Source organism: Euprymna scolopes, unplaced genomic scaffold (genome assembly GCF_053919585.1).
Source record: "Euprymna scolopes isolate OS-2025 unplaced genomic scaffold, ASM5391958v1 sca384, whole genome shotgun sequence".
NCBI classification, from domain to species: Eukaryota; Metazoa; Mollusca; class Cephalopoda; order Sepiida; family Sepiolidae; genus Euprymna; species Euprymna scolopes.
The window spans coordinates 9296-35473 of record NW_027633418.1 but is presented as its reverse complement, the minus strand read 5'-3'; the positions used below and the strand labels follow the sequence as shown (position 1 = coordinate 35473).

The following is a 26178-nucleotide window of genomic DNA, read 5'->3' as shown; positions in this document are numbered from 1 at the left end:
AAATTTCGAAAACTACCTGGCAAATAAACCCAGTGAACCAAGTGCAAGAGAGATCCAAACAATTGTACTTAAAGGGACGATCAGAATCTTAAAAAGATCTTTCGGTTGGAATATCTGAGTTTAGCATTCGGTAGGATGCTCTATCCCCAGCTTGAACAAACTGAGAAGAAGAAGAAGAAGAAGAAGAAGAAGAAGAAGAAGAAGAAGAAGAAGAAGAGTTTCTCCATGCAAAGATAGAGAGTTCCATCAACTCGGATATTATTCACTTCAACACTTAAAGAAAATAACTTACTCTCCATATGCTATGTATTTAGACGATGGTACAGCATTATAGTAATATTGCTTATATTTCCCCATCCATACTTCAGCTGCTCTACGAGTATTCCTGAAATTATAAAGAAATGTATTTGTGCTTTAAAAACACTTTATGTGTGAGGTATTTGAATTTGTCTCCCTTAGTACAAGTACGAATGCAAGGGAGGTAAATCCATTAAAAAGTCAGAGGATTAAATGTCGTAAACAACGCTGAAAAATGATTACGAAAGCAAAAACCAATCTTACTTTCAAATGTCTTAAATATTACAATATATAATAATAAATGTACAATATTGTTGTGCAATCGTAAATTTAGTTTTGAACACGGATTTACTGATTCTAAGAAAATGAATTCACGCTTTTACAATTGTCGTCATTGGTCCATGGGAAATAACTCTATTTTACTAAGCGATTCCTTCAAATTTTCGTATAAAAATTAGAGATGCTAATTGGAGTGCTATTTATTATTTTTTTAAGAAAATGCAACTTGCTTACAGTATCACGCCAACTGATGGACTTGACGATTAATGCCCTGGCAAAGTCACTTCTGATTAATTGCAAGAAAAAATAATTTGCTTTTCAACTACTTTATTTAATTTAACAATTAAGCAAATGTTATATTTATATATATTTTAAAAGGTGGTAATTCACCATATTAACTTATTGTCATCACCAGAAAGTTATATGTTGCCGGAAGTAGACGGTGATAGTTAATTTCGCGTCCCCTGATGAAAACAGTTCCGAACTATTATTTGTCACATGCTTTGCAAATAAGTTTTCGTAAAATTTTAAAAATATATTGTCTTTAAATATAATAAACAAGAATATCTGTAAACTTTTTTTTATAAACATGTTTATTTACTTTTATGAATGTTTGAGGGACATGCATGGAAATGTTGAAGACTTATGTGTCGGCGAAAAATAAATTCATCCAAAGGACAATAATATTTATGAGGATTAATTTTACCCTGAAAGAAGTTCAGTTCTCACACATGAGAATGCAGTGATAATTCTGTGAATAAGTTCTGAAACTGAAATATGGCGACAGCTTTTGTGAAAAGGAACACGACAAATGTATATAATATTTAGAGAAATTTTACTGGGTGAACAAATGTGGCATACAATACAACGAGATGAATGTTCAGAAATGAGGAAAATTGCTAGATTTGCGAAAATGTGCTTCACAGGAACTTATCTGGGTGAAGAGGTCGAGTAACAGGTTGCAAGTGTACATCCCTCAATTCTGGCTCTTTTCATGTAGGCGTAAATATATTCTGCTTCTTGACCTTAGTCGCAATCTAAGCGAGAATTGGAGGATGAATAATAACTATCGTTTGAGGCTGTGCCAAGAAGTAGTCACGGTTAATGGTGAAGAGAAAGTAATAGCTTTCTGTGACTTCCGTCGAGGGCTTTATCACCAATGTTCAGCCACTGTTCTGCCAGGGTTGAAAAAGAGGCCAGAATGCAACATGCTAGTGTTTTTATAGGCTGGCTCACATAACCCCTCAGATTGGAATTCCTGTTAGCCAATTCACACGCCTTAAAGGGACAAGGCAACAACTAATCAGTGAGGGGAAGGGGAAACATAAATAAATTCCACCCGATTTTCTTACTCGATTTGGGATCAATTTCACACCTTTAAAAATTGTTAATGCTGTCTTAAGCCCGGATGAGATCACAAACGTGACTATCTCTTCTTATGTTGACAAACACTTTTGTGAATGACAGAGTGTGTTCTGTTACTCGTGACAAGAAACATTTAGAGAAGTTTGGTCTTGCAAGACCCTAGAACAGCTGAAACTGGGCTCATGCATGTTGGAATTACGTGTCCAGGAAGAGACAAAAAAACTGCTATGGCAGCGTGAAAATGACCTTCCAGAAGTCCCGATAGATTTACCTATTGAATTGTATTTTCAGTGAGCTGGAAAATGACTGGCCATTTGTGTGCAAAAGAAAAAAAAATGTAACCAATATTCTTTATTTATTAAGTTTAAAGACAATATATTTATTATATTTAAAGACAATATATTTATTATATTTAAAGACAATACATTTATTATATTTAAAGACAATATATTTATTATATTTAAAGACTATATATTTATTATATTTAAGGAAGATATATTTATTATATTTAAAGACAATATATTTATTATATTTAAAGACAATATGTTTATTACATTTAAAGCCAATATATTTATTACATTTAAAGTAAATATATTTATTATATTTAAAGCCAATATATGTATTATATTAAAAGACAATATATTTATTATATTTAAAGACAATATATTTATTTCTTATATTTAAAGACAATATATTTATTATATTTAAAGACGATATATTTATTATATTTAAAGACAATATATTCATTATATTTAAAGACAATATATTTACTATATTTAAAGCCAATATATTTATTATATTTAAAGACAATATATTTATTATATTTAAAGACAATATATATATTATATTTAAAGACGATATATTTATTATATTTAAAGACTATATATTTATTATATTTAAGGAAGATATATTTATTAAATCTAAAGCCAATATATTTATTATATTTAAAGACAATATATTTATTATATTTAAAGACAATATATTTATTATATTTAAAGACAATATATTTATTATATTTAAAGACGATATATTTATTATATTTAAAGACAATATATTTATTATATTAAAAATATTTTTATTACATTTAAATAAATATATATATTATATTTCAAGACAATATATTTATTAAATTTGATTACAATATATTTATTATATCTATTATATTTAAGACAATACTTTTATTATATTTAAAGACTATATGTTTATTTTATTTAAAGACAATACGTTTATTATATTTTAAGACAATATGTTTATCATATTTAAAGACAATATATTTATTATATTTAAAGACCATATGTTTATTTTATTTAAAGACAAGATATTTATTATATTTTAATGAAATATATTTATTATATTTAAAGACGATATATCTATTTCATTTAAAGACGATATATTTATTATATTTAAAGACAATATATGTATTATATTTAAAGACAATATATTTATTAAAGAATATATATTTATTATATTTAAAGACAATATGTTTATTTTATTTAAAGACAATACGTTTATTATATTTTAAGACAATATATTTATTATATTTAAAGACGATATATTTATTATATTTAAAGACAATATATTTATTAAATTATAAGCAATACATTTATTATATTTAAAGACAATACATTTATTATATTTAAAGACCATATGTTTATTATATTTAAAGACAAGATATTTATTATATTTCAATAAAATATATTTATTATATTAAAGACGATATATTTATTTTATTTAAAGACGATATATTTATTTCATTTAAAGACGATATATTTTTTTATATTTAAAGGCAATGAATTTATCATGTTTAAAGACAATACATTTATTATATTTAAAGACAATATATTTATCATGTTTAAAGACAATACATTTATTATATTTAAAGACCATATGTTTATTATATTTAAAGACAATATATTTATCATGTTTAAAGACAATACATTTATTATATTTAAAGACAATATATTTATCATGTTTAAAGACAATACATTTATTATATTTAAAGACCATATGTTTATTATATTTAAAGACAACATATTTATTATATTTTAATGAAATATATTTATTATATTTAAAGACGATATATTTATTTTATTTAAAGACGATATATTTATTATATTTAAAGACAATATATTTATTACATTTAAAGACGATATTGTTGAAAATGAAGACAATGAAAGAATCTCATTTTTTACATTTAATAAACAAACTTTATTTGTCCTTTTGTTAGTAGAAAAGTATTAGTAAGAGAGTCCTGTGTTCGTACGCGCAAGCGTTGTCGTCATGAAAAGTTCCTTGTATGGGGACGAAGATTAGATATCCGACAATAAGATATAGGTCAGGCCTGTTGAAGGAGAAGGAAAGGGACATGTGTTCTTGTGTGAAGATAGAATTAATATATTGCCGGCTTACTGAGGGAGAACAGTTTGATCCACACATGGTTATATCTAGCAGTCGCCTGGTCAAAGAAAGACTTCAGTGTGTTGACATGTTGTCATGGGTGTGTGTGAGCTTTATCGCCGAGGACAGTTCTTTAGAATGACAAAGAATGTTCGTTTGGGTACGGCATGTGGAAGCAAGTAGGAGTTTGAAGAGAAGCTTGTTTTGTGCTCACGTTAGGCCTGGTGCGAAAGCACCAAGCTAATTTCTGCTGCCAGCTGAAGCCAAGCGGAAAGAGAAAGAATGGTTTGTGATTTCGCGTTTTATATACTCGGTCACGTGACTGAGAGCTGGCTTGTGATTCGACAAGCCAGGGAGAAATGGATTAAAAAATCTCGAAGGTGTGAGAAGTAGTCTCTGTCTGTTTGTAGCGGCTGCTACAACATGTTTATTATATTTAAAGACAATATAGTATTTTATATTTAAAGACGATATGTTTATTATATTTGGAAATATATTTATTATATTTAAATACAATATATTTATTATATTTAAAGACGATATGTTTATTATATTTAAAGACAATATATTTATTATATTTAAAGACGATATATTAAAAAAATTAAAAGTACATTTACATACACAGAAGTATGGATATGTTTATTTATTACATTTAAAATAAAATATTAGGACCTGTGGAAATTCCACAGCAGCATCTTTTATATATTGCTGCTGGGCATTTTGTGGACGTTCTTCATGAATGGAGACCCCATGATATTTGGCTGTAAAAGTATTTATTTTAGTAATCTCGTTAATGTAGTGTCAGAATATATCTAGTTATTGTGGTTTATCTCCAATATGCTTAAAGGAGTCTATGACATAATTCTATTGTATGGACGCCCAGTACAAACGGAAACCCCACGATATCGTTATACCATCTTTAGACAGAATGGATACTATCTTTTGATCCTAGCCAGCAAAGAAGGTATATTTTAGTATCACGTACGTCCCAAAAGCGACATTATTTTTAAAAATATTTTTATATTTTTTTTACATTGTTTCTTTGGTAATCGGGAGATTCTATTTATTAAATAAAAAATTTATTAAAAAAATTTATTAAAAATTTATTAAAAATTTATTAAAAAAATAAGAGGTGATAACATACTATGAACATTAAATTAGCGGATCTTTATATCTTTATATAAATAATTTATATGAATGATTTATATTAATAATTTATATTAATAATTTATATCAATAATTTAATGTTTTTAATATGTTGTCACATTCTATCCTCCTTTTTAATAAATAGTATTTTGCAATTAAATAATTTATATTCTGGAAACTGTGACACACATACGTACATTAAAAGATACTACGGTATTAATTAGTATGAGATGCGGGGGTGATTTGGCTGGATGCCAGCAGTCTGGCATTATTAGAGATGGGAAGCGTAACTGTGGAAGATGTGGCGTAGTTAAGGAAGAAAAACGATGTAACCGAACTGGAGGCTGCTATGAAAGGAATCAATCTGGCCCTGAAGTGGGGATTGAAAACGATTGAAATCAAATCCGATTTGGCAACGGTAGTTTCATGGCTCAGGTCAGCAGTGACTGGCGATAAGAGAGTTAGAACCAGAGGTGCTGCAGAAATGCTGATCAAGTGCAGGCTTGGAGCACTTGCAGATTTGATAGCGGAATTTCAGTGGAAGGTATCTGTAGTGCTGACCCCATCAGAAAAGAACAAGGCGGATTCGATGACACGGGTAAAGAAGGCCTGGCTGCAAGAGAGAAAGGAGGATTCCTCAGTATGCTGTGTAGGGGAGGAAGTTAAAAAGTTACATGAAATGCACCACTTTGGTCGAGAACGGACATTATTCCTGGCAAGAGAGGTTTACCCGGAAACTACCGAGAAGGAGGTCAGGGAGTTAGTGGAGCACTGTCAGGAGTGCCAATCGATAGACTCAGACCATCCAGACAGAAGCAGGAGAGTTACAGATTTCAGAGGACTGGAAGCGATTGGCCATTGATGTGACCCATTATCGCCATAAGCTGTAGCTGTTGATGATCGACTGTGGACCGGGGAAGTTTGCCATATGGAGAGAGATCAGGGCAGAAGCTGCATGGGCGATCGGAGGGGTCATCGAAGAAATATTTTTTGGAAAGAGGGCCGGTTGAGGAACTGTTAATGGACAATGGCCCCACTTTCCGATCAGAAGCCTTTAAAGAGGTGTGTGATAGGTGGTGAGTAAGGCAGTTTTTTAGGGCAGCGTATCGGCTGAGTGGCAATGGGATAGTGGAGAGGAATCATCACACCATCAAGGCTGCTGCGGAAAAAAAGCAACATTTCACCCATGGAGGCGGTGTTTTGGTACAACATCTCACCAAAAACTAGACAAGATGAGACAACTGTGCCTCATAGAGCCGTCTTTGCATATAAGTGACGGCATCCGTGCAACAAAACGGTAGGAATTGAGGGTGAAGAAGCTACCATTAAAGTGGGCGCGGAGGTGTGGGTAAAGCCCCCAATGCAAAATGTACCACTCGCTGGGGGAGGGAGGTCGTAACGGGAACGCAGTCAAAGAACAACGTAATGGTGAATGGCGTTCCCCAGCATATCCTAGACCTGCGTCGTGTAACCCTGCCGGTGCGCAGTGATGGCAGTGAAGAGGAGGAAGTCGATATCCACCAAGAAGCTAACGATGCACCCCAATTCGACTTAGCCCCACATTGTGGTTCTTTACAACTGGACGAGAATGTCTGTAGTGAACCTGAAAATGTCAACCCCCAAGAAGTTGTCCCCCAGAGGCCTCAACGTGAGAGGAGGAGGCCTGCTTGGATGAAGTATTATGAAGTGTCTTATTGATCTCAAAGATCAGGGGGGCCTGTGGGGTAATATGGTTAGAAAAGAAAAAAAAAAAAAAGAAACGTACCAGGCGTATGTGCATCGCTCTTTGGGAAAGAAGAAGGAAAGGATGGCCAGTGCATTTGTATATGCGAAGGGCATCTTGGGAAGGCAGCGCATGATGGGAGAAGCTATTTCTTTTTCCTGTCTCTTCCCTTTTTTTTCTAGATAGGAGGATATAAAAGCAGGGAAAAATTCCCTGGGGCAGCAGAGAGAAAAGAGTCGTGAACATCTCTTGAAAAGAATTTCATATTGCTGACGTTCAGATTGTGGGGTGTGACATTGGTGGCGAGAGGCCAGGTGTGGTCGATTGGAAAAGAAGAGGGCAGAAATGTGCTGTTGTCGAGAGAGTGACTCACTCCTTCCCGAACCCCAGAACCGAATCCTGATTATAACTTATAATTTATGAAGAAGAATCTCTTCGTCAATACCTATCCTTCTTTCAATAGACAGCATCTCTTGAAGATATGCGGAAAGACGGCCAGTTATAGTGTTAGTTGACATTAGTTTGTCGAGCAATTCCGGCTTGGTTCGTTTGTGGGACTCAATCAAGGAGCATTTTAGTTCCTCATATTTCCTGCCTTCTAAAATATTTATCAGTATTTTAGCTACCACCTCTGGAAACAGGGATGATATGAAAGCGTAAAATTTGGTTGTTGACGCTGTTATGTTGTGCAGGTGGAATTGGCCTTCCAGAATGGAAAACCAGCCATTTACTGCCGTTTCCATAAACTCAGCGTTTTTTAGGTTTATTTGTTGCACACTGGATTCTTCCATTTTCTTACCTTCTTTTCTTTTTTTTTTTTTTTAAGTATATATATATGTGTATCTTTTCTTTTTCTTTTTTGCGTGTGTAGACAAAGAAGGAGGGGGGAAATATAGTATTGATGTACTTATGTAGAAGGTTCTCTTTGAAACGTTTGTGACGTGAAATTGAGTAGTCACTTGTATTTTACTGAATGAACCACCGTAATGGTGGGGGGGGGTCACCTCAAACACACAAAAAAGGATTATAATTTCAGAAAGTATCTCCACTCCCGTTGCACCTACTCTCCTGCCCGATCTGGAATCGCTCAGCACCGAGAAATGAAGCTTGTTTTGTAGTTTCCAACTTCACGCGCACACGAGATTATGCAAGAAGCATGTAATAAAATGCTGGCCGCCATCTTCGTTTTTCCTTTTCTTGGCCTGAACTCACTCACTAAGCACCCACGGTCAGACTTGTTTTTTCTTAGCTTCTAACCACACTGAAGATTCCAAAGTGTGTTTCATTTCTTTTCGGTCCAAGTCCAGTTTATGTTGTTCATTTCTTAGTGCAAAGTTCTTTTGACGAGGTGCAGTATTCTTTAGGCAAGGTCACCATTGTAATATTTGCTGTTATCTCGTTTGAATAAGACACAACACAAATACTAATTTGAAGGATTGTTTTATTTTCTGTTAACACTGCGAACATGGTAAGATGACATGAGTCGTCAGCAGTCGTCAAAACACGTGTGTACTGAACGCTGACTCAGTGAACTCTGCCTCGTTTTCGTTGAAAAGGCACCAGCGTGCTCTACTTGAATGGTAGCAGCAGGCTGGTAGGGGAGGAGTCAGTAAGCAGGGTGACTAGGTGTAAGGAAGGGTTAAGGAGTGAGAATTGTCTTTTACACTGTAGGGAAGAGGAAGGTTTAATATAGTGCTGAAGAGGATGGTAGTAGTGGTTTTGGTTTTGTGACCTAAATCTTTGGTCAGTACAAATACTGAAAAGGAATAAACCATAACTTGTGTTCATGAACGGATGGAGATGTGGCTCTCATTGTCTACTTCTGGCAACTCTTAACTTCCTGTGGATCACAATTAGTTCATATGCCAAATTAGCTAAAAAATCAATTACAGAAATTAAAAAAAAAATACATGCAGCTTTCTTCAAGATCAGCATCCCCGTGTTTACAAAGGCTTTCTATAGTCCAATATGCTGGATAGGGAAGACATTAAATAATTCTTCCAATGCCTTTTCCCAATGCTAAAATGAACCTTAAATGTTTCAAAGACTATTACTTTTATGATGTTTGAAACAAAAAGAAAAACCGTTCATGAATATATTTTTATCATAAAAGTTGACATAAACACTATTTTTTTTAATGCTGTTTGGTTTTATGTAAACTCTTTTTTATTATAAAACTATTAAAACTAATTCCATCTTATATTTCCAGATTATTTCAGGTTGCTGGAAAAATGGTGGGATCATTCTACTGCTCCAGCAGATATCTCATTGCTGATGCAATTCTCTACCCCTATAAGAGCCAAGTACGCCCAAGGATGTACTGTTGCCATATCTGGGAAGGAGCTGCTAGAAGCAGCTTATCTTACCTTGACAGAATTCAATATAGACTTCGTAGCCTAGTGAGGGATGCTCTTTTTTCGATCCTGTTACTTCTTTCCCACAGAAGAGACGTTGCGAGTCTGTCTCTGCTTTATCGCTGACTATTGTACACTCATTAACCCTTATTCTCAAGTGTCCCCCGGGCCTTCATAAGTGGTGACTCCTTTGTAAAAAAAAAAAAAAAACTATTGAAAAAAAATGTGGATATTTCACATCTTCACTGTTAAGCCTTTGTAAACACAGGAAGTTGATCTTGAAGAAAGCTATCCATGTTGAGAAATATAATTTAATATCCTCCATGTTGAGAAATATAATTTAATATCCTGCTTGTTAGGTAGAGAAGGTATGGGCAAATAAACGAGACGAATTCGGTTTTCTTGTAGCAGAAAAGATTCCAAATTAAGTGTTGCTTTTGTTATGTTGTGTTTCTCCAGTTTTCAAAACAATAGTCTTTTTTCTTCTATATAGTTTTAGATTAGACAATTTAGATTAATGTGGCTTGAGATATTTTACAAAACAGTTACATCTAAAAACTAATGGAAAATCATGGGTAAAGAACACGTTTTGTAGGAGAAAATTAAGGTTAAAAACAAGAGAGGAAAAACTTAAAAAGAAAAATAAGTTTTTTAATTAAAAATGTTTTTTAAAGAAAGAGAGGAAAAAGTAAAAAGAAAAAAAACATTTTAAAATTAAAAAAACAAGAAAAAGAGGGAAAAATTAAAAAGAAAAAAACATTTTAAAATTAAAAAACAAGAAAAAGAGGAAAAAATAAAAAATAAAAAAACATTTTTAAAATTAAAAAAACAAGAAAAAGAGAAAAAAAATTTAAAAAGAACAAAAATAAGATAGAGAAATACAATAGAAAAAGGGAGTGAGGCAAATGAGAAATGAATTATTTCTAGCATATACATACTACAAGAGAAGATTCCATTTAAATAACATTATATTTTAATTTGGGAAGGATTACTTAGTATTACTTTAGTCTGCTATTTTTATCAGTATTATCAGAGTTAGAGAATTTAGAGTGGTGATAATGTTAAAATTTTAGCCTCTAGTTTTCGTGCTTGAAAAATTTCAAATATCATTTAATGTTTTTGTCATAGCTCGAATTTCCCAAAGCATTGTTATAGAATTGAGAGTTACCATCAAATACTGGAAGTGGTATCTTTTCAGGTACACTTGTAATTTTTGTAAAGTTCTTTAAGTATAATTGTTTTATATTTATTAGTGAACGGTCATAGTATAAAAGTTCATAGTTTTAGCTGCAAGAACTGGTTTTGGAGTTATTTTTTGTTAGTAGCAAATTTATTTTTATACAACATACCTCAGTTTTATACTTTCTAACTATCAAGCTTCTAGTAAAACTTACAAGGTCCTTCTCAAAGTTTTCCAGTGCAGGATTTTTCTTAGGTTTCTATAGGATTTATGTCGATAACATTCTGCAGAGATTCTTTGAGTTCCATCCTTTCTCTGATGGACTTCATTAGCAGTCTTGCTATTTTGTTGATGTTTTATTTTTTGATTCACTCATGTATTCATAATGCTGTTTACCAACGGCAAATTTTTATTTAGCTAAACTTATTTCCTTTAAATCCTTAAAAGATTATATTTGAAATTGATTCGTACTGATTTTGAATTTTGTCTAAGTGAGACACTTACTATTCGATTCTGCCAGATTTTGATGGAATGTAAGCGCATTTCACCAATTGTAGGATTACAATTTCTAGATATACTTTAAGAAAATTTCATTTTGGTTTGCCATTAAAATATAAACTTTCATATTATCAACACGTATTTACATGAATTTGGTATGATTTCAATTTTTACCATAACTTTCAATGAGGATGATATGAACTGATATTTGATAAGAACAAATTTTATGAAACACTCAATAAAACAATATTTTAACGAATTAAAAAAATTCTTTCTTATTTTCTTCTACTCAATACTTTTTCTTGAATTGTATCTCCTATAATTGATGTGATTATATTTTATTCAGCATATTTATTGAAAAACTATCTAATCATTAAGATATCACATGTCAAAGTTTAAACATTTTTTCATCAATTTAAACTAACTTTTAATTACTAATTTCATTTTTATTTTTTAATTTCAAATTTAATTTTTAATTTGTCTATTTTCTCTATATATACTTCCTTTAAGTCACTATTCTTTTTATTTTACATATAATTCATGTAATATTATTAATAATTATTAATTATTAATAATATTTTGTCATCCATATATTAATACGATAGTGCGTGTGTTATTTCCTGTGTCACGCTTACATGCGGGTCGTTTAATTGTTATGTACTTCTATTTCTTGTCATAAATAATTTTACCAAGAATTCTTCATAAGTTTTGGTTTCGGTTTCGATTATAGTTGATGGCATTTGTCATCTATTTTTTTATAAATAATTCTATCAAGAATTCTTTATAAGTTTTGGTTTCGATTATAACTGATGGCACTTAACTCATCTATTTTTTTACAAATAATTTTATCAAGAATTCTTCATAAGTTTTGGTTTCGGTTTTGATTATAGCTGAAGGAACTCAAGGTATATATATTTTTAATTTAATTAAAATTTGATTTTTAAATTTTAAATTATAAATCACATTACTTAATATTGAATTAGCTCTAGGACATTTAACTATCGAGCTTATTATATATATCTAAATTACAACGAGCACTTTCTATTTCCTGTATTTTAATTAAACTAGTAATTTCACTGTTACATTAAAATACACTCAGCTCTTTAGACTATTGTTCTAATCTCCTTTAAATTATATATATATATATATATATATATATATATATATATATATATATATATATATATATATATATATATGAGTGCATTAAGTTTGAATGGAAACCGAAATAAAAATTTATATATATATATATATATATATATATATATATATATATATATATATATATATATATATATATATATATATTTTATTTTATTTTTTTTTCATAAATTTTTATTTCGGTTTCCATTCAAACTAATGCACTCAAGTCATGGATATATTTTTTTATTTTTGAAATTGCAACTTTATAATATATGAAAATCGATAGAACATTGACTCTATAATAATATACACAACATCTACAATAATTAAAATATCATATCTAAGCGTATTGTATGACAGGGCTTTGCCGGGCGTTCGTGCTAGCTTTGATAAATACTTTGGCAGGTTTAACAAAAAAGCTACAATAATATCAGAGCGTTTCCATTTACACTGAACATCTACAGAATGTCAACATCAATATATTTCATACGAATGAGCCCCTGTGGAATTTCCACAGATCCCGCTAGTATCTTATAATTATCTATTAACCTGTAATAATAATATATCTTATTAAATTTTTATAATGGTTATAATAAATAATCAATATTATTATATTAAATTATTAATTAATGTTCTCATTATTATGTTTTATAGATTATTATTACTATTCTTACTTTATTATTTGATTCAATTATCCATTCTACATGATGCCTATCATAGGTTTTATTTATCTTTAAAGTATTTTATTCGATAGTTTATTTTATTTGATAGTTTATTTTATTTGATAGTTTATTTTATTTGATAGTTTATTTTATTTGATAGTTTATTTTATTTGTCTCTTTTTCTTTTATTATTTCAAGGTGGACCGATAAAATTGTCACCCCAGAACAGGCAATAGGATTCTATTTCCGTCTGATGAAAACCGGTTTTCCTTTCTTTTTTTTTTTTGCAGACCATCTACTAGTTGGCCAGTTTTGTACAAATCCCATGAGCGATAGAAGCCTTCTATCATGTCTGAAAGTGACACAATGTTCAACGAGTGAGATCGGATATGCACCGCTGTACAAATCATGGTCTCTACTGATCTAAGTTATGACAACAGGGCCATTGCCAGCACCCTCAAAATGCAAATCCGGATGGTTCAATGCTTGAGGGCATAGGGGAATTTAGGCAAAGAACACCAGTTTAGGTAGACACTTGAGAGTGATTTCCTTTGACACACACACAGACAGTCACAACAGTCAAAACGAGTTTTAGCATCGAGAAGGGAAGCCGCATTAACTCCCCATGGGTGCTATGCCCACAGGAGAGACAGAGATGTTTCGGACTTAACGAGAAATGTAAGGTTTTACCCTGGGTGAAAACTATGTCCCACTATGAGACAAAGTAGGACTTTAACGACTTCTAAGTGAGTACCAAATTATTGTTGTTCTGTTACATGACTTTCATGTTTGTCGATTTGTAAAAAAATGTATTTATGTATTTGCAAACTATCTGCGTTTGTTAAGTATTTGTGTTTGTAAGCATTTCTTGTTTCAGTGATTCAACAAACTATGAGATCCCTAACGCTTACAACAAGGGCCCAGGTCAATGCATCAGACAACCCTTTGAAGGTGATGGAGAAGAAGCCCAAGGCCAAGGACACTGCCAAGAAGAACCCGGTACAAGGAGTTCATTGAAAAGGTCGAGGCTGATGAAACTCCCCAGTGGCATATTCAACATTGCCAGACATTTAGGCATCTCACACACATGAATGCATGTGTGAAGAAGGACTTGAGGTGTAGGTTCTACAGATGCCAGACAAGTCAGATCTTTACTAAGAAGACAAAGAACTTCAGGCTAATCAAGTTCGTCAGGTTGCTCAACAAACTGAAGCATCCCAAGAAGCCAAACGTGCTCTAGTTCTTTTCAGACAAAAAGAACTTCTGTGAAGACTAGGTGCACAACAGCCAAAACCATCGCTGGATTGCCACGAATATCAGGAACATGCCCAAAGTGATGAAAACAAAGTTTCCAGCCACTGTGATGGTCTTTGTTGTGAAGTGAAGGCCACATCATGCCACCTCACATCTTTGAAGTCGGCTTGAAAGTCAACCCCAAAGTGTACCTGGATGTGCTGAAGAGTATGGTGATTCCCTGGTGCAATTAGGTGGCTGCTGACAGATCCTGGGTGTGGCAGCAGAACTCGGCACTTGCCAACAAGTCCAAAGAGACTCAGGCTTGACTTCAGAAGGAGTGCTACAACTTTATACCCTTCTCTCACTGGCCCCCCCATCCTCCTCCCCCGACTTGAACCCACTAGACTACTTCGTTTAGTCATATGTCGAGAACATCATCAACATGAATTCCAACAACGCCAAAGACAGCTTGATCACTGCCATTCACCGAGCTTTTGTTGACGCTTGAGGAAAAGGCATGCTTTCACTTCCGGATCAGTATCAAGGCAGTGATTGATGCTGAAGGCGGTAACATTGAATAGATGTCAGCTCTACTACATAATCAAGTTACCTGAATTGATTTTTTCAATAAAAGTTTTAAAATAAAACTGTGATGTTGTTTTCTTTTGGATGACAAATTTATCATTCCACTCTGTATTATATAATATTATAATTATTCTACTTTATTTTATATTTTATTTTATATTTAAAAAATTATTTATAATAATAATAATAATAATAATAATAATAATAATAATAATTATTATTATTATTATTATAACTATTATAATTATTATTATTATAATTATTATAATCATTATAATTATTATAATTGTTATTATTATTATAATTATTATTATGATAATAATAATAATTATAATAATAATTATTATTATTATTATTATTATTATTATTATTATTATTATTAGTAGTAGTAGTAGTAGTAGTAGTAGTAGTAGTAGTAGTAGTAGTAGTATTGTTAATCACTAGAAGATTTCACACAGGTCATCATCACAGATTGCTCACTGACAACAACCGGTAGTGTTCCTTGGAGTCTGAGTGACAGCAAGTCTCCCCAATTTCCAGTGCTCTCTGCCTCTATCGATAACATTTGCAAATGAATTTGCATAATCGCAACAGCTGTTTTCCATTGACTTCTCACTGGCAATGACTATTCATCTTGACTGAAATTTGGGTTGCAATAAGCATCTTCAGTTCTCTTTGCATTTATTCAGTGAAGGTCTTATTAGTGCTTTCTCTCCTCAGTCATTCCATCCTTCTAGACCCTTCTCAACTATTTGGTTTTATATTTCCCCATTGCTTTTTCAATCAAATTGATAATCTTAAATTAAATTAAGGAAGTTGTAAATTTGCTCTCTCAGTTATGCTGTAAAGATTATTATTGTTATCCTTATTGAGAGTGAGGATCAAAATAAAATATGTTGTAGATGACTTCATCCTGTGTGTTAATCCATTTCATGCTGTTTTTGTTTACTTGGTTGTTATGTCGCTTATGAATATGTCTTTAATGATCATGCCTTCCTTCCTACTAAGCATATTCTTTTGAAAACTTTAGAAAAAGAGTTTCTGACCTGGAAAAAATCATTTATTGGCTTTTTTCAACCATATTTTTTTTTACTGTTTTGGAATGCAGTTGTCAAACACGGATCTTAATTTTCTTACTTTTACATGGTTCTGCCGGTGATCAAGTTGATGGTGTGTTTATATTCAGCATTATATGATAGACTTTTGATTTTGAGGATGGTTTCCTTAAAATTAATTTTGGAATGTTTTGAGAAGTGACTTTGAGAGTTTGTTTCTAAATGAGAACTGGTTTTCGGCATGACCTTTGATGCAGACATTTTTAATATAACATCTAACTCTGTAAAATAGGCTATAGAATTTCTATTTAAAAATGGTATTTGACCACCATCTGACAACCGGGTGTAACACCTTTCCTAACAGGTGTTGCTGGGAATAAAGTTCGACTAAATTGTTCTGGACTAAGTTGTGATTCAAAAAATACTCTTTTATGTTTAGCACTTAGTTTACGTTTTAGCACTTAATCCAATTGGGGGACCTTTATTTGTTATATTTTCCACTTTTTGGGAAAAATTATTGATTCGTTGATTCCACAAATTAAACTGCTCCATCCAATCAGTTCCGAATAATTTTCAGAATTTTATGGATGATAACTTTGAATTTCTTTGTGACGCTATTTAGTGTTACCAGTAGTGATAACTCATCTTCAAATTTAATTTTGCTTCCCATTACAGCATGAGCTGTTTTTTCTGTCCTTTTCATTGTTGCTTTTTTAATTTTTTCCATGTGTGAAAATTAATGATTGAGAGGTCTAGACCAGAATCTATTTGCAATTGAACTGTCTTATTTAGGATGTTGATTACAGAATATTTTCATAGATTCTTATTCGCTATTTTATTTGATCTAGCTTGTCTGACTATTTCTATTCTTCATTTCTAGCCACTTCTGCTACGATTATTACAGTTTGTTGTCTCCTGGATATGGGTTAGGGGTAATTTTTCTTTTTGAAACATTCAACTACTTTTTGCTTGTGAATGAACATGCTCTTTGCTTTCTTTCTCAGGGGAGTGATTTTTAGGCTTTTTATAATGTATGATGCACCAAATTCCTGGATATTGTTGGAATCGCTTTTAACACTAATTATCTGCTGGCAATCTTCAGTCAGTTTTGCAGCATGATATCTGATTCACTTTCTAGTGTTAATAGAACTCTGTTTTATCTCAGATTTTTTTTTTCATGGAGACAAGTCCTTGGGCGAATATTAAGCATTTGAAGTCGCTGGCTGACAATTCTAACAATTAAAATCATCACAATACTTATTTAAAATTGACGCGAATGTAATAATCCTCATCATTTTGTTTTAATAAGTTAAAACACTTCCGTCTTTTATAGAATAATATTGTATTTAGGCTAAATAACTCACACACAAATTTCATTGTTTCAGAGAATTGTAATTCGCTTGCTTTCTTCAGTAGAATATAATTAAGAAACTTATTATGTTCTGTTATTTTTTTTTACAAAGGAGTCACGATTATCAAGTGTTATCGACGATAAGGGTTAATGAATGTACAGTAGTCAATGAAAAATGTCTTAGTAATCGTTAGTAGTGGAAATTTGGGTACATTGGATTACTTAAAGGATGACATCAAGAACTTGTTCATGTTGAACTTGAAAACGACCATATTGTAGTCAGTTGGAAAGCAGGAAAACGAAAAAGACATGCAGTTGTAAGAAGGAAGCTTTGTTCATGAAATCTATGTTTAGATTAAGGCATAGATAAAGAGTGGGGGAAATTATTAAAAGTGGTTTTGGCTAGACGGGTGTTTTTCATGAAAGTCAGGCCAGGGGGAACCATAGATTGGAGCTCAGACGAACACTTGCCATGAAAATAACGATGAAGCAGAGACAGATTCGCAAAGTCTCTTCTGTGGGAAAGAGGTTGCAGGGAAGAGAAAAGAGCATCCTCCACTAGGCTACGAAGTCTATATTGAATTCTGTCAAGGCAAGATAAGCTGTTTCTAGCAGCTCCTTCCCAGATGTGACAACAGTACTCCATCCTTGGACGTACTTGGCTCTTATAGAGGTAAAGAATTGCATCAGCAGTGAGATATGTACTGGATCGATAGAATGATCCCACCATTTTTCGAGCAGCCTTGGCAATGCATTTCATGTACGCGTTCCGTCTCAGATCAGGAGTAAAGGTCAGACCTAGAAGCTTGTCAAAATATAGAGCCTTCCCAAAACGAGAGCCATTCATTTCAATTGATGCCAGACGGGGATCACTGTGTTGATGATGTAAAGATAGATTGAATTTAGATGCATTAAACCACCTCTTTCTCCATTGCACCACGTGATCAGAGGAGAGAGAATTAGAAAGAACTTGGTCATTTACGGCCTTTGATGTGTTGCCATAGATGGTAGTGTCGTCAGCATAAATGTCTACGAATGATCTTAGGATTTGATATTTGGGAAATCATTGATGTAGATAAGGAAGAAATTTGGATCCAGGATGAACCCCTGAGGGACTCCAGCATTGATTCTGGGAGCTTCTGATTTCTGCCCATCAGTCGCTACTCTTATGAACCTATCAGAGAGAAATGATTTCATAATTGAAAAGACATTTTCAGCTATACTGTAACTGGAGATTTTGTGGAGTAGACCTTTATGCTATCAAAGCCTTTCATATGTCAAGGGCAATTGCTCTTGAAAGGAAGCCTTTTCATAAAAGTAGGTTTACATTTTAGCATCTGAGTAATCTTCACAGACCTACATATTTTCTATAAAAATCTTCATAAGTGAATGTTTCAATAGAATTACAAATTGTGTTGTGGGAAATGCAGTGTTATTTTCACTAAATTCATTTTTACTTCATGCTTTAAAAAGTAATTTTTCTTGTTGTTGTAATTCTCCTGAAATTTAAAAATTATTTGTTTACGTTAAAACCTAATTCTAAAAGTTATGCTCCTTTTAAATTGTTAACTGACTTAAGTGCTGATTGTTTTAATTTCAATTTCAATCAGGAATCAGTTAGGAATTAACCTGTAATGTGACATATTTATAAGTGGGCCGCGGCATCACCTATCAGAAGTCTTCCTACATTGTATGTATTATGCTGCGATATCACAATTGGCAAGCTTACATCATGAGTTTTTGAACAGGTTTACATACTAGTAAGTAACACTGATTGTAATTAATCAAAATGTTTTACATAGCAATCATTAATAATACTATGATTGCATTTAAACATATCTTCCATGACCAAATGATTCAGCAATAATCTTGATACATCATCTGCCGAGAAGATCAAAACTTGAATTAAAGTATTGGAAATATGGAACATACATTGATCCTCATTCAATCTCGGGCAACGTCAAACTCCCTGCTAGTAAAACCTAAATGAAAAAAAAGTATTGATTTCATAGACAGCAAGAAGATGATCTGATGTGATGATTTATCCTATTTTGTTACTATATGATCTCTTCTAGACACAATCTGGAGCTTATAACAAAGTCTCAAAACAGTGCCAGAGCAGTCTTTCTGTAAAATACTATTCTGTAAATACAGGATTCTTGTAATGCCTTACTCAGCCGTTCAATCTCACACATTTTAATAAAATTTAGTTTTGAGAATCTTCTCCGTCTGGTAGCAATAGAAATTCTAAGAGGCAAAACAATAACAATATTTGGCAATGTCAATGATTAAAGCTGTTACTTTCCCTCATCAGAAGCTGCTGCTTAAAAGTCCCCAAAACGAAGACCTTCCAAAGGCAATATAGAAACATCCAAATCCCTAGCATATTATTTGCCAAGGCAGGTGAAGCAAGAAGTCAAATCTTACTTCCAATTCAGTATCAATCTGATCATGACAAATGGATTCAAAACTTGTTGGAGATTGAAAAGAATAATCTCTTTTAACTTCTTGCTTGCAATAGTTTCTCCTAATTCGCTTTTCAACAAGAATTCAAATTTTTTCAAACTTAGTTTTCCTTAGATTAATCGAGGTGTGTGTGTGTGTGTGTGTGTGTGTGTGTGTGTGTGTGTGTGTACATGATTTAATCAAAAAACAAACAAAATGATAACAGCAAATAATTTTATTCAAGGCAATTTGCATTGAAAGTACATACAATTTTACTTGTCATCATAAAGTCACTGAATTGTAGGTCCATACCAAATAGCTGAACTCTATTCATCACATGCACTAAAACCACAAAAAACGCTACTCATTTATTTTATGTAAATGAATTTTTTGTTTTTATCAAAATAAGGAAACAAATAAGGAATCAAAATAAGGTATTCATACTTCAATTCAACAATTTACCTTTCTTCAAAATTAAAATTAGCTCATAATATATTTATCCTAATTTTATTAAAATCTGAAAAAAGAATCATAAATATAAATATAAATGTAAAAGACAAAAAAAAAACACAGTCCTGAGTGCATCTAAACTCCCATACTGAAATGGGATCAAAAAGGCAAACAACTGGATCAGATCACCATAGCGGCATGCCTATATATCTATATATCCATAAAAGTGAGAATGTGTGTGTGTATGTGTGTGAGAAAACTTCTCAACCTATATACTCAACGAATGTTTGCTCTAAAGACTTGAAATTTGGTATATAGGATATGTGGAAAACTTTTTAATTTGTTTTCATCTGGGTCAAAATTGAAAAATTGGTACATAGAAGTCATCAAATTTTTATTTGTTTGTTAACTGTTTCACGAATGCACATATGTGAAATAGTTCACATTATAGATTACTTATGTTAAGAATAAGTACTTTGAAAGCATCTTTTAAAGAACGTGTCATGCTAGTCTAATGGTTATCGTACTTAACTCACTGTCTTTAGGGTTTGATTTCGATTTCAGCTCGATTATTTTTTGTTTTTACTTACAAGAAGTGAACAGTTTAGAGAAAAACATAATACTTGCATGCACATGTCTCAGTTTCTCTATGAATTAAAATATAATATTTAAGCGTATTTTACGACCGGGCAACGCCGGGTGGCCTGCTGGTAATATGCAGTTATGGTGACCTGATCTGGTTATAATATATTATTCTTTTCAATCTTCAACAAGTTGGAATTTTGAATCTTCATTTGCAAAGGGAGGTAATAATCAATATATAAATAAAGCGATTTAAAAAAAGCTGCGCACACACACACACACACACACACACACATACATAATTTTGCTAGTTTATATGAGAAACAGAATAGAGCATTATTCTTTCAATATATTCTATTTCATCTTTTTTCAAGCAAACGTATTTATTCAGTAAAAACAAAAGATACCTTGCAAATACGGCCCCACTTCCACCAGGAAAAGTGTACGGATGGTGTTTTCTAAAAACATGACCAACTCTGCTGCAAGGAATAATTTCCAAACTTCCATGACATAGCCAAACTCGGAAAGATATTTCTAGACAATGAAAAGAAATTGGAAATTATAATATATGAATATAAGCATATTTTTTTCAGTTAAGCCAAATTATAAAATATTGCAGAATAGACGAGCTGTTCCATAAGCATTACAGTAAAATTTCATTCATAATGTTTAAAAATAATATCAATTCAAAAAAATATATTGACTTAAGAGTGGTAGTCAGTGTATATGATAACAGATTGACTTGACAATGATATATAAACCCTGTGTATCACTTTACTGCAGGTCAATATTTTTTTAATTTGGAAATTGCTCTGATTCACAGAGAAATGAAATTTGGTACACTGGAAGAGCATAACAAGATACCTTATTTCTCTGATTTTTTTTGAATTTGAACAAATATTTTGAAAATTATGCTATTTTTTCTATTTTCGGGTAACTTTAAGTGTGTATCACTTCATTGCAAGTGTTCAAAAATGTATATTTTCGGTAATAAAACAATATTCTAACTTCAAATTTGTATTTATATGAAATAAAGAACATATCCAGTAACAATATTAACCAAAAACCTGAACGGATTTCACATTATTTTGTTTAAGGAAATATGTATTTATCAAAATAACTCAAACACTTCAAAATCACTTTGAATAACCTCTTGTCAACTGATGATGTCAGTCAGTGAATTTGAGATGATCTGATGCTTCCAAAATCTTTCTCCAAATTTCATCCTTCAACGAAAATTAAACACCTCGTTCATAAACTTTCATCTTTACTATTGACCAGAGTTGCTGGGTTTATATCTGGAGAAAACGTTGGCCATGTCACCAAATTTTCTCCATTAATGCCCAATGGCTTAAGGTAGAATGTCATAGTCTTGGCTGAGTGGGACGGTACATTGTCGTGCATAAAAATCAATTTGAAGTGATATGCCAATTGAAGGTCATCAAGCGATGGTGACAAATGCTCATTAAAAAATAAAATATAAGACTGGCTTGTCAGTTTGACACTTCGTTCATCACAGATTATTCCAGCCCAAAACACCTCCCTGTTGATGACAGAATCGATGAGGGGTAGGGAATCCAAGAGGATTCCAAACTTTGGCCCACCCATCTGGTCCATCAAGGGTTGCTCTGGCCTCATCAGTGAAAAGAACATTTTCAAAGCTGGTTTTCATGTATTTCTGAGCTAAGCCAAACGTTTTTCCTTATAAGTTTGGTTTAAAACAGATCTTGCTATGGGCTTAATGCTTCTTGCAATCTCGTTAAAAATATTGTAGCATGTTTATCTGGACAAGGAAGGTATTCCAGCCTTGTCAAATGTAGCAGCACTGTTACTGCCTGGCTATTTGATGAGTTGATGGTGAATTTTTTTAACATCACGAGCAAAAACTGACGTTTTTGTGTTTTTGTTCTTCCTTGGTTTGATGTTTGGATTTTCAACGAATGAAGTCAATTATTTTAGGAGTATATATACTAAAGGGAAGAGAGATATGTTGCTCTCCACTTTAGCATATATTCTCCTAAAATAATTGACCCTTTTATCATGGACCATTTTTATCTGTTTTAACTTCTTGAAAAAGCCCGCGTAAGATGGGCAAAACATTGAGGTCTTCTGCCTCCATTTTTAAAATCATATCGTTCAGATTTTTATCATCTTATTATTCATAAAGGATTATTTAAAATTAAAAGATTGCAATATAGAATTAGGGGCGGCACCCTGTCATCTGCCAACAAACGATGGATACAATATTAGCAGATTTGGACGTCACAGCAGCTTATTAAATAATATTCTAATAAAAAGCGAAAATTGTGAAGAACATATGAAACACGTAACTACAGTGTTAAAAAACATAAAAGAATTTGAATTTAAATCTCTGAATATGGAAAAATGTGAATATTTTCTACAAAAAAATCCAAGACAGATAATTAATGAAAACGGTCCAGAAGGGGCAGACACGATAAAATACATGCTGCGCCAACTAATGTGGCATTATTACAATTATTTTGGGGTTTAGAAAATTACTGCAAAATATACCGAATATCCATAGACAATGTTATTAAATGGTCAAAAGTTGTCAAATGCAAAATGCAAACAAGTAAAAATACAACAAACATTTTACAGAAACTGTTCGCAAGATTTGGCATGTGGAAAACTATTTTGATAAAAATTGCGTTCCATTGTCAGAGGCAATCTCTGACAATGGTACGCAATTTTTATCAAAAGAATTTAAAATTTCTTTTGTAAAATACTTTCGCTAAATCACTTAAAAAGTGTATCTTATCACCCAAGGTGAAGCAGTCTGGTTGAAAGGTTTATTAACATATTCAAAACAACCATCAAAAAAGCAAATTGAGTTGAAGCAGAAAATAAACTACAAAAATTCTTATCAAATAACATCAACATGTTAACAATGACGTAAACATATCCCTTGCAAATCTAATGTTTTCTAGAAAATACGTTCAGTTTTTGATGAATTGATCCCAAAACTAAGGAAATAAATAATTCCTTAAATAAAACTTATAGTCCAGGCGAAAAAATGTATTTCCTAAATTATTATTTAAGAAAAAATAACGTGGATAGAGGGCATAATAGATGGAAAAATAGGCAATATTATAATATATAGGCATAGTATATTATAATATATTATAATATATTTGCATAATATACATGATAAAATATCCAATATAGAAATTACAAAGACATATTAACCAAGTAAAAAAAATGTTTTTTATTGAAAGACAAGGCATGAAGCCACTTGCTGTAAAGAGTTAACAAGAACGAAAGCTGATTAGATAGGAGATACCTATCGACTTTACTCTTGAAAAAAAAAACGAAGGAAAACTAGGCATGAAGAGAGTTTCACACAAATTGCAGCCTTTGGAAAGAAGCTACTGGAATAGGAATCTCTATTAAAATGAGGTATTAAAACAGCGAATTGATGGAGACCTGTAGACCAACGAGTCAAACGAGCTAGGACAAAAAGAACAAGGAATAGATCATACAATTCTGAGGAACACATACCATAATAGTATTTGTAGAAAAAAAACTGAGACTAGCAACATCACGTCTTCGAGAGAGAGATTGCACTGGAGAAGAAAATGTGGATCCCATCAAATTACAGATACGTTTCTGCAATTTATCAAGAATCTTCAAATGGAACAGAGATTCACCATCCCAAATATGACAACAATACTCCATACATGGTTTGATAGTAGATTTGTAGACATAGCGAATAGCCTCAGGTTTTAGAAAGTGTTTAGAGAGACAAAGAAAACCTGTCTAACGAAAAGAAAGAACGAGCAATGGATTTAATGTATGGATCTCAAGAAACATTTAATGAGAAAGACCAAGAAATTTTAGAGTCGATTTCTCGCTAATAACAAAGATTGCAATTGCGATTGAAAGACAACAGCTGGGTCTCAACAGAATTAAAGGAAACCATTTCTTACCCTAATTCATAATTGAACCCAAATCAATTTCTAGATCACCTGTATATTTCAACTGATCCGAGAAGATTTGTCGAACATCTTTGAAATATAAAGTGCAACGACCTACCCTAATCTGAAATATCCATAATCAACAGATCCGTTCAGTAAATATCCATAATCAACAGATCCGTTCAGCTGTTGAACAAAAAAACATTTTATTCATTTTGGGAGTGTATTTCCATAATCTATTTCTTGTGTAATGTGAGTGCTTTCTTTTCTTTTTTGATGGCATTTATGAAATTTAACTGTATTTTCTTCCTCTCTCAGCACCAAATATGGCGATTGACGTTGTTATAGTTATGTTCGATAATTTTACCTTTTTATCAATTATTTTCGTATTTAATTTAAACAGCGTCACGTGGTTTTAATTCTGAAAGTTTCTTGAAATTTCTGATTCCTTTTGTAAGCAAGACTTCAAAACAATTTTGCTATGAAGTATCGTTTGAACAGTTATTCGTAATGTTCTATTCTAGAACGTTTTGCAAGAGATAGTGCACCATTTTTTAGTGTTGACGTGCTTAGCATTAACAGGACAAGTTGTAATTCTTCACTTTTAAATGCATTTTCCCCAAATCCTTTTAATTGTCTGTAGATTCATCACTATCATTTGCTTTAGAATAATTTGGGCTTGTTTTTGTAACATAAACATGACAACATTTTGAAAATGTCTTAAATTCAGCTAAATTAAAGTCTGGTACTGTTATGTTACTGAAAACCGTTTCAGAAACGTCAAATTCTTGGCTGTTCTTTTTCAACTGGAATTTGCCAACAGCCATTTGGTTTATCAAATTTGGCACAAACAAGTTGGTTTTATGGCTTCAAACAAAGGCATTCTAAATAACCTCCTCACTTTCTAAATTGAGTCAGAGTTTTCCATTGTTTTTGTTAATAAAGAATTTACCCAGTCTGCATGTTTATTTTTATTTAGTTCTAATTGTTGAATAACACTAAGTAATTCCTAACTGAACACAACCACATAGACAGTAATTGCTGAATCAATCTTTATAATTGCATACATTTGGTGAATTCTCTTCTAGCTTGATAATTCTGTTTATGTCTTCTATAAAACGCAGCCTCTCTTTCATTACTTTCATTTTGAAGTATGCCAATGCTTTAAACCATTAATTGAATTGATAAATATTGAGATTAAACCCGGCATCTATCATCACTAAAATGAAAGGAGATACTAGGCCGATCATAGACTTTTAATGGTGAAAGTAAATATAGTATTAAAAATAGCAGAAAAGAAAGATAATTTATTAGAACCAAAGAAGAAATGCAAAAGTGAATCTCACCAAGATTTTCGCCGCCCCAAATGTTCATGTTGGTATCATATTTTCCCAGATGATTGAACCAAGATTTATCAATCATGAAGAGTCCACCAGCAATCAGTGGAGTTCTATGAAAATAAGAATAATTAATTTTTAATTTTAGAATAAAACCA

General features: G+C 32.0%; 1 protein-coding gene across 1 annotated transcript; it reads right to left on the bottom strand.

Annotated features, from left to right (window-relative positions):
• Nucleotides 1-292: 292 nt before the first annotated feature.
• Nucleotides 293-26178, bottom strand: LOC145274438 (polypeptide N-acetylgalactosaminyltransferase 2-like; the record flags this gene model as incomplete). Its single annotated transcript, XM_080127455.1, has 3 exons — nucleotides 26030-26178; nucleotides 21156-21282; nucleotides 293-385 (listed from the first exon to the last, which is right to left on the bottom strand). Coding segments are annotated over exons 1-3 (296 nt in total), but the record flags the coding sequence as incomplete, so codon positions are not given.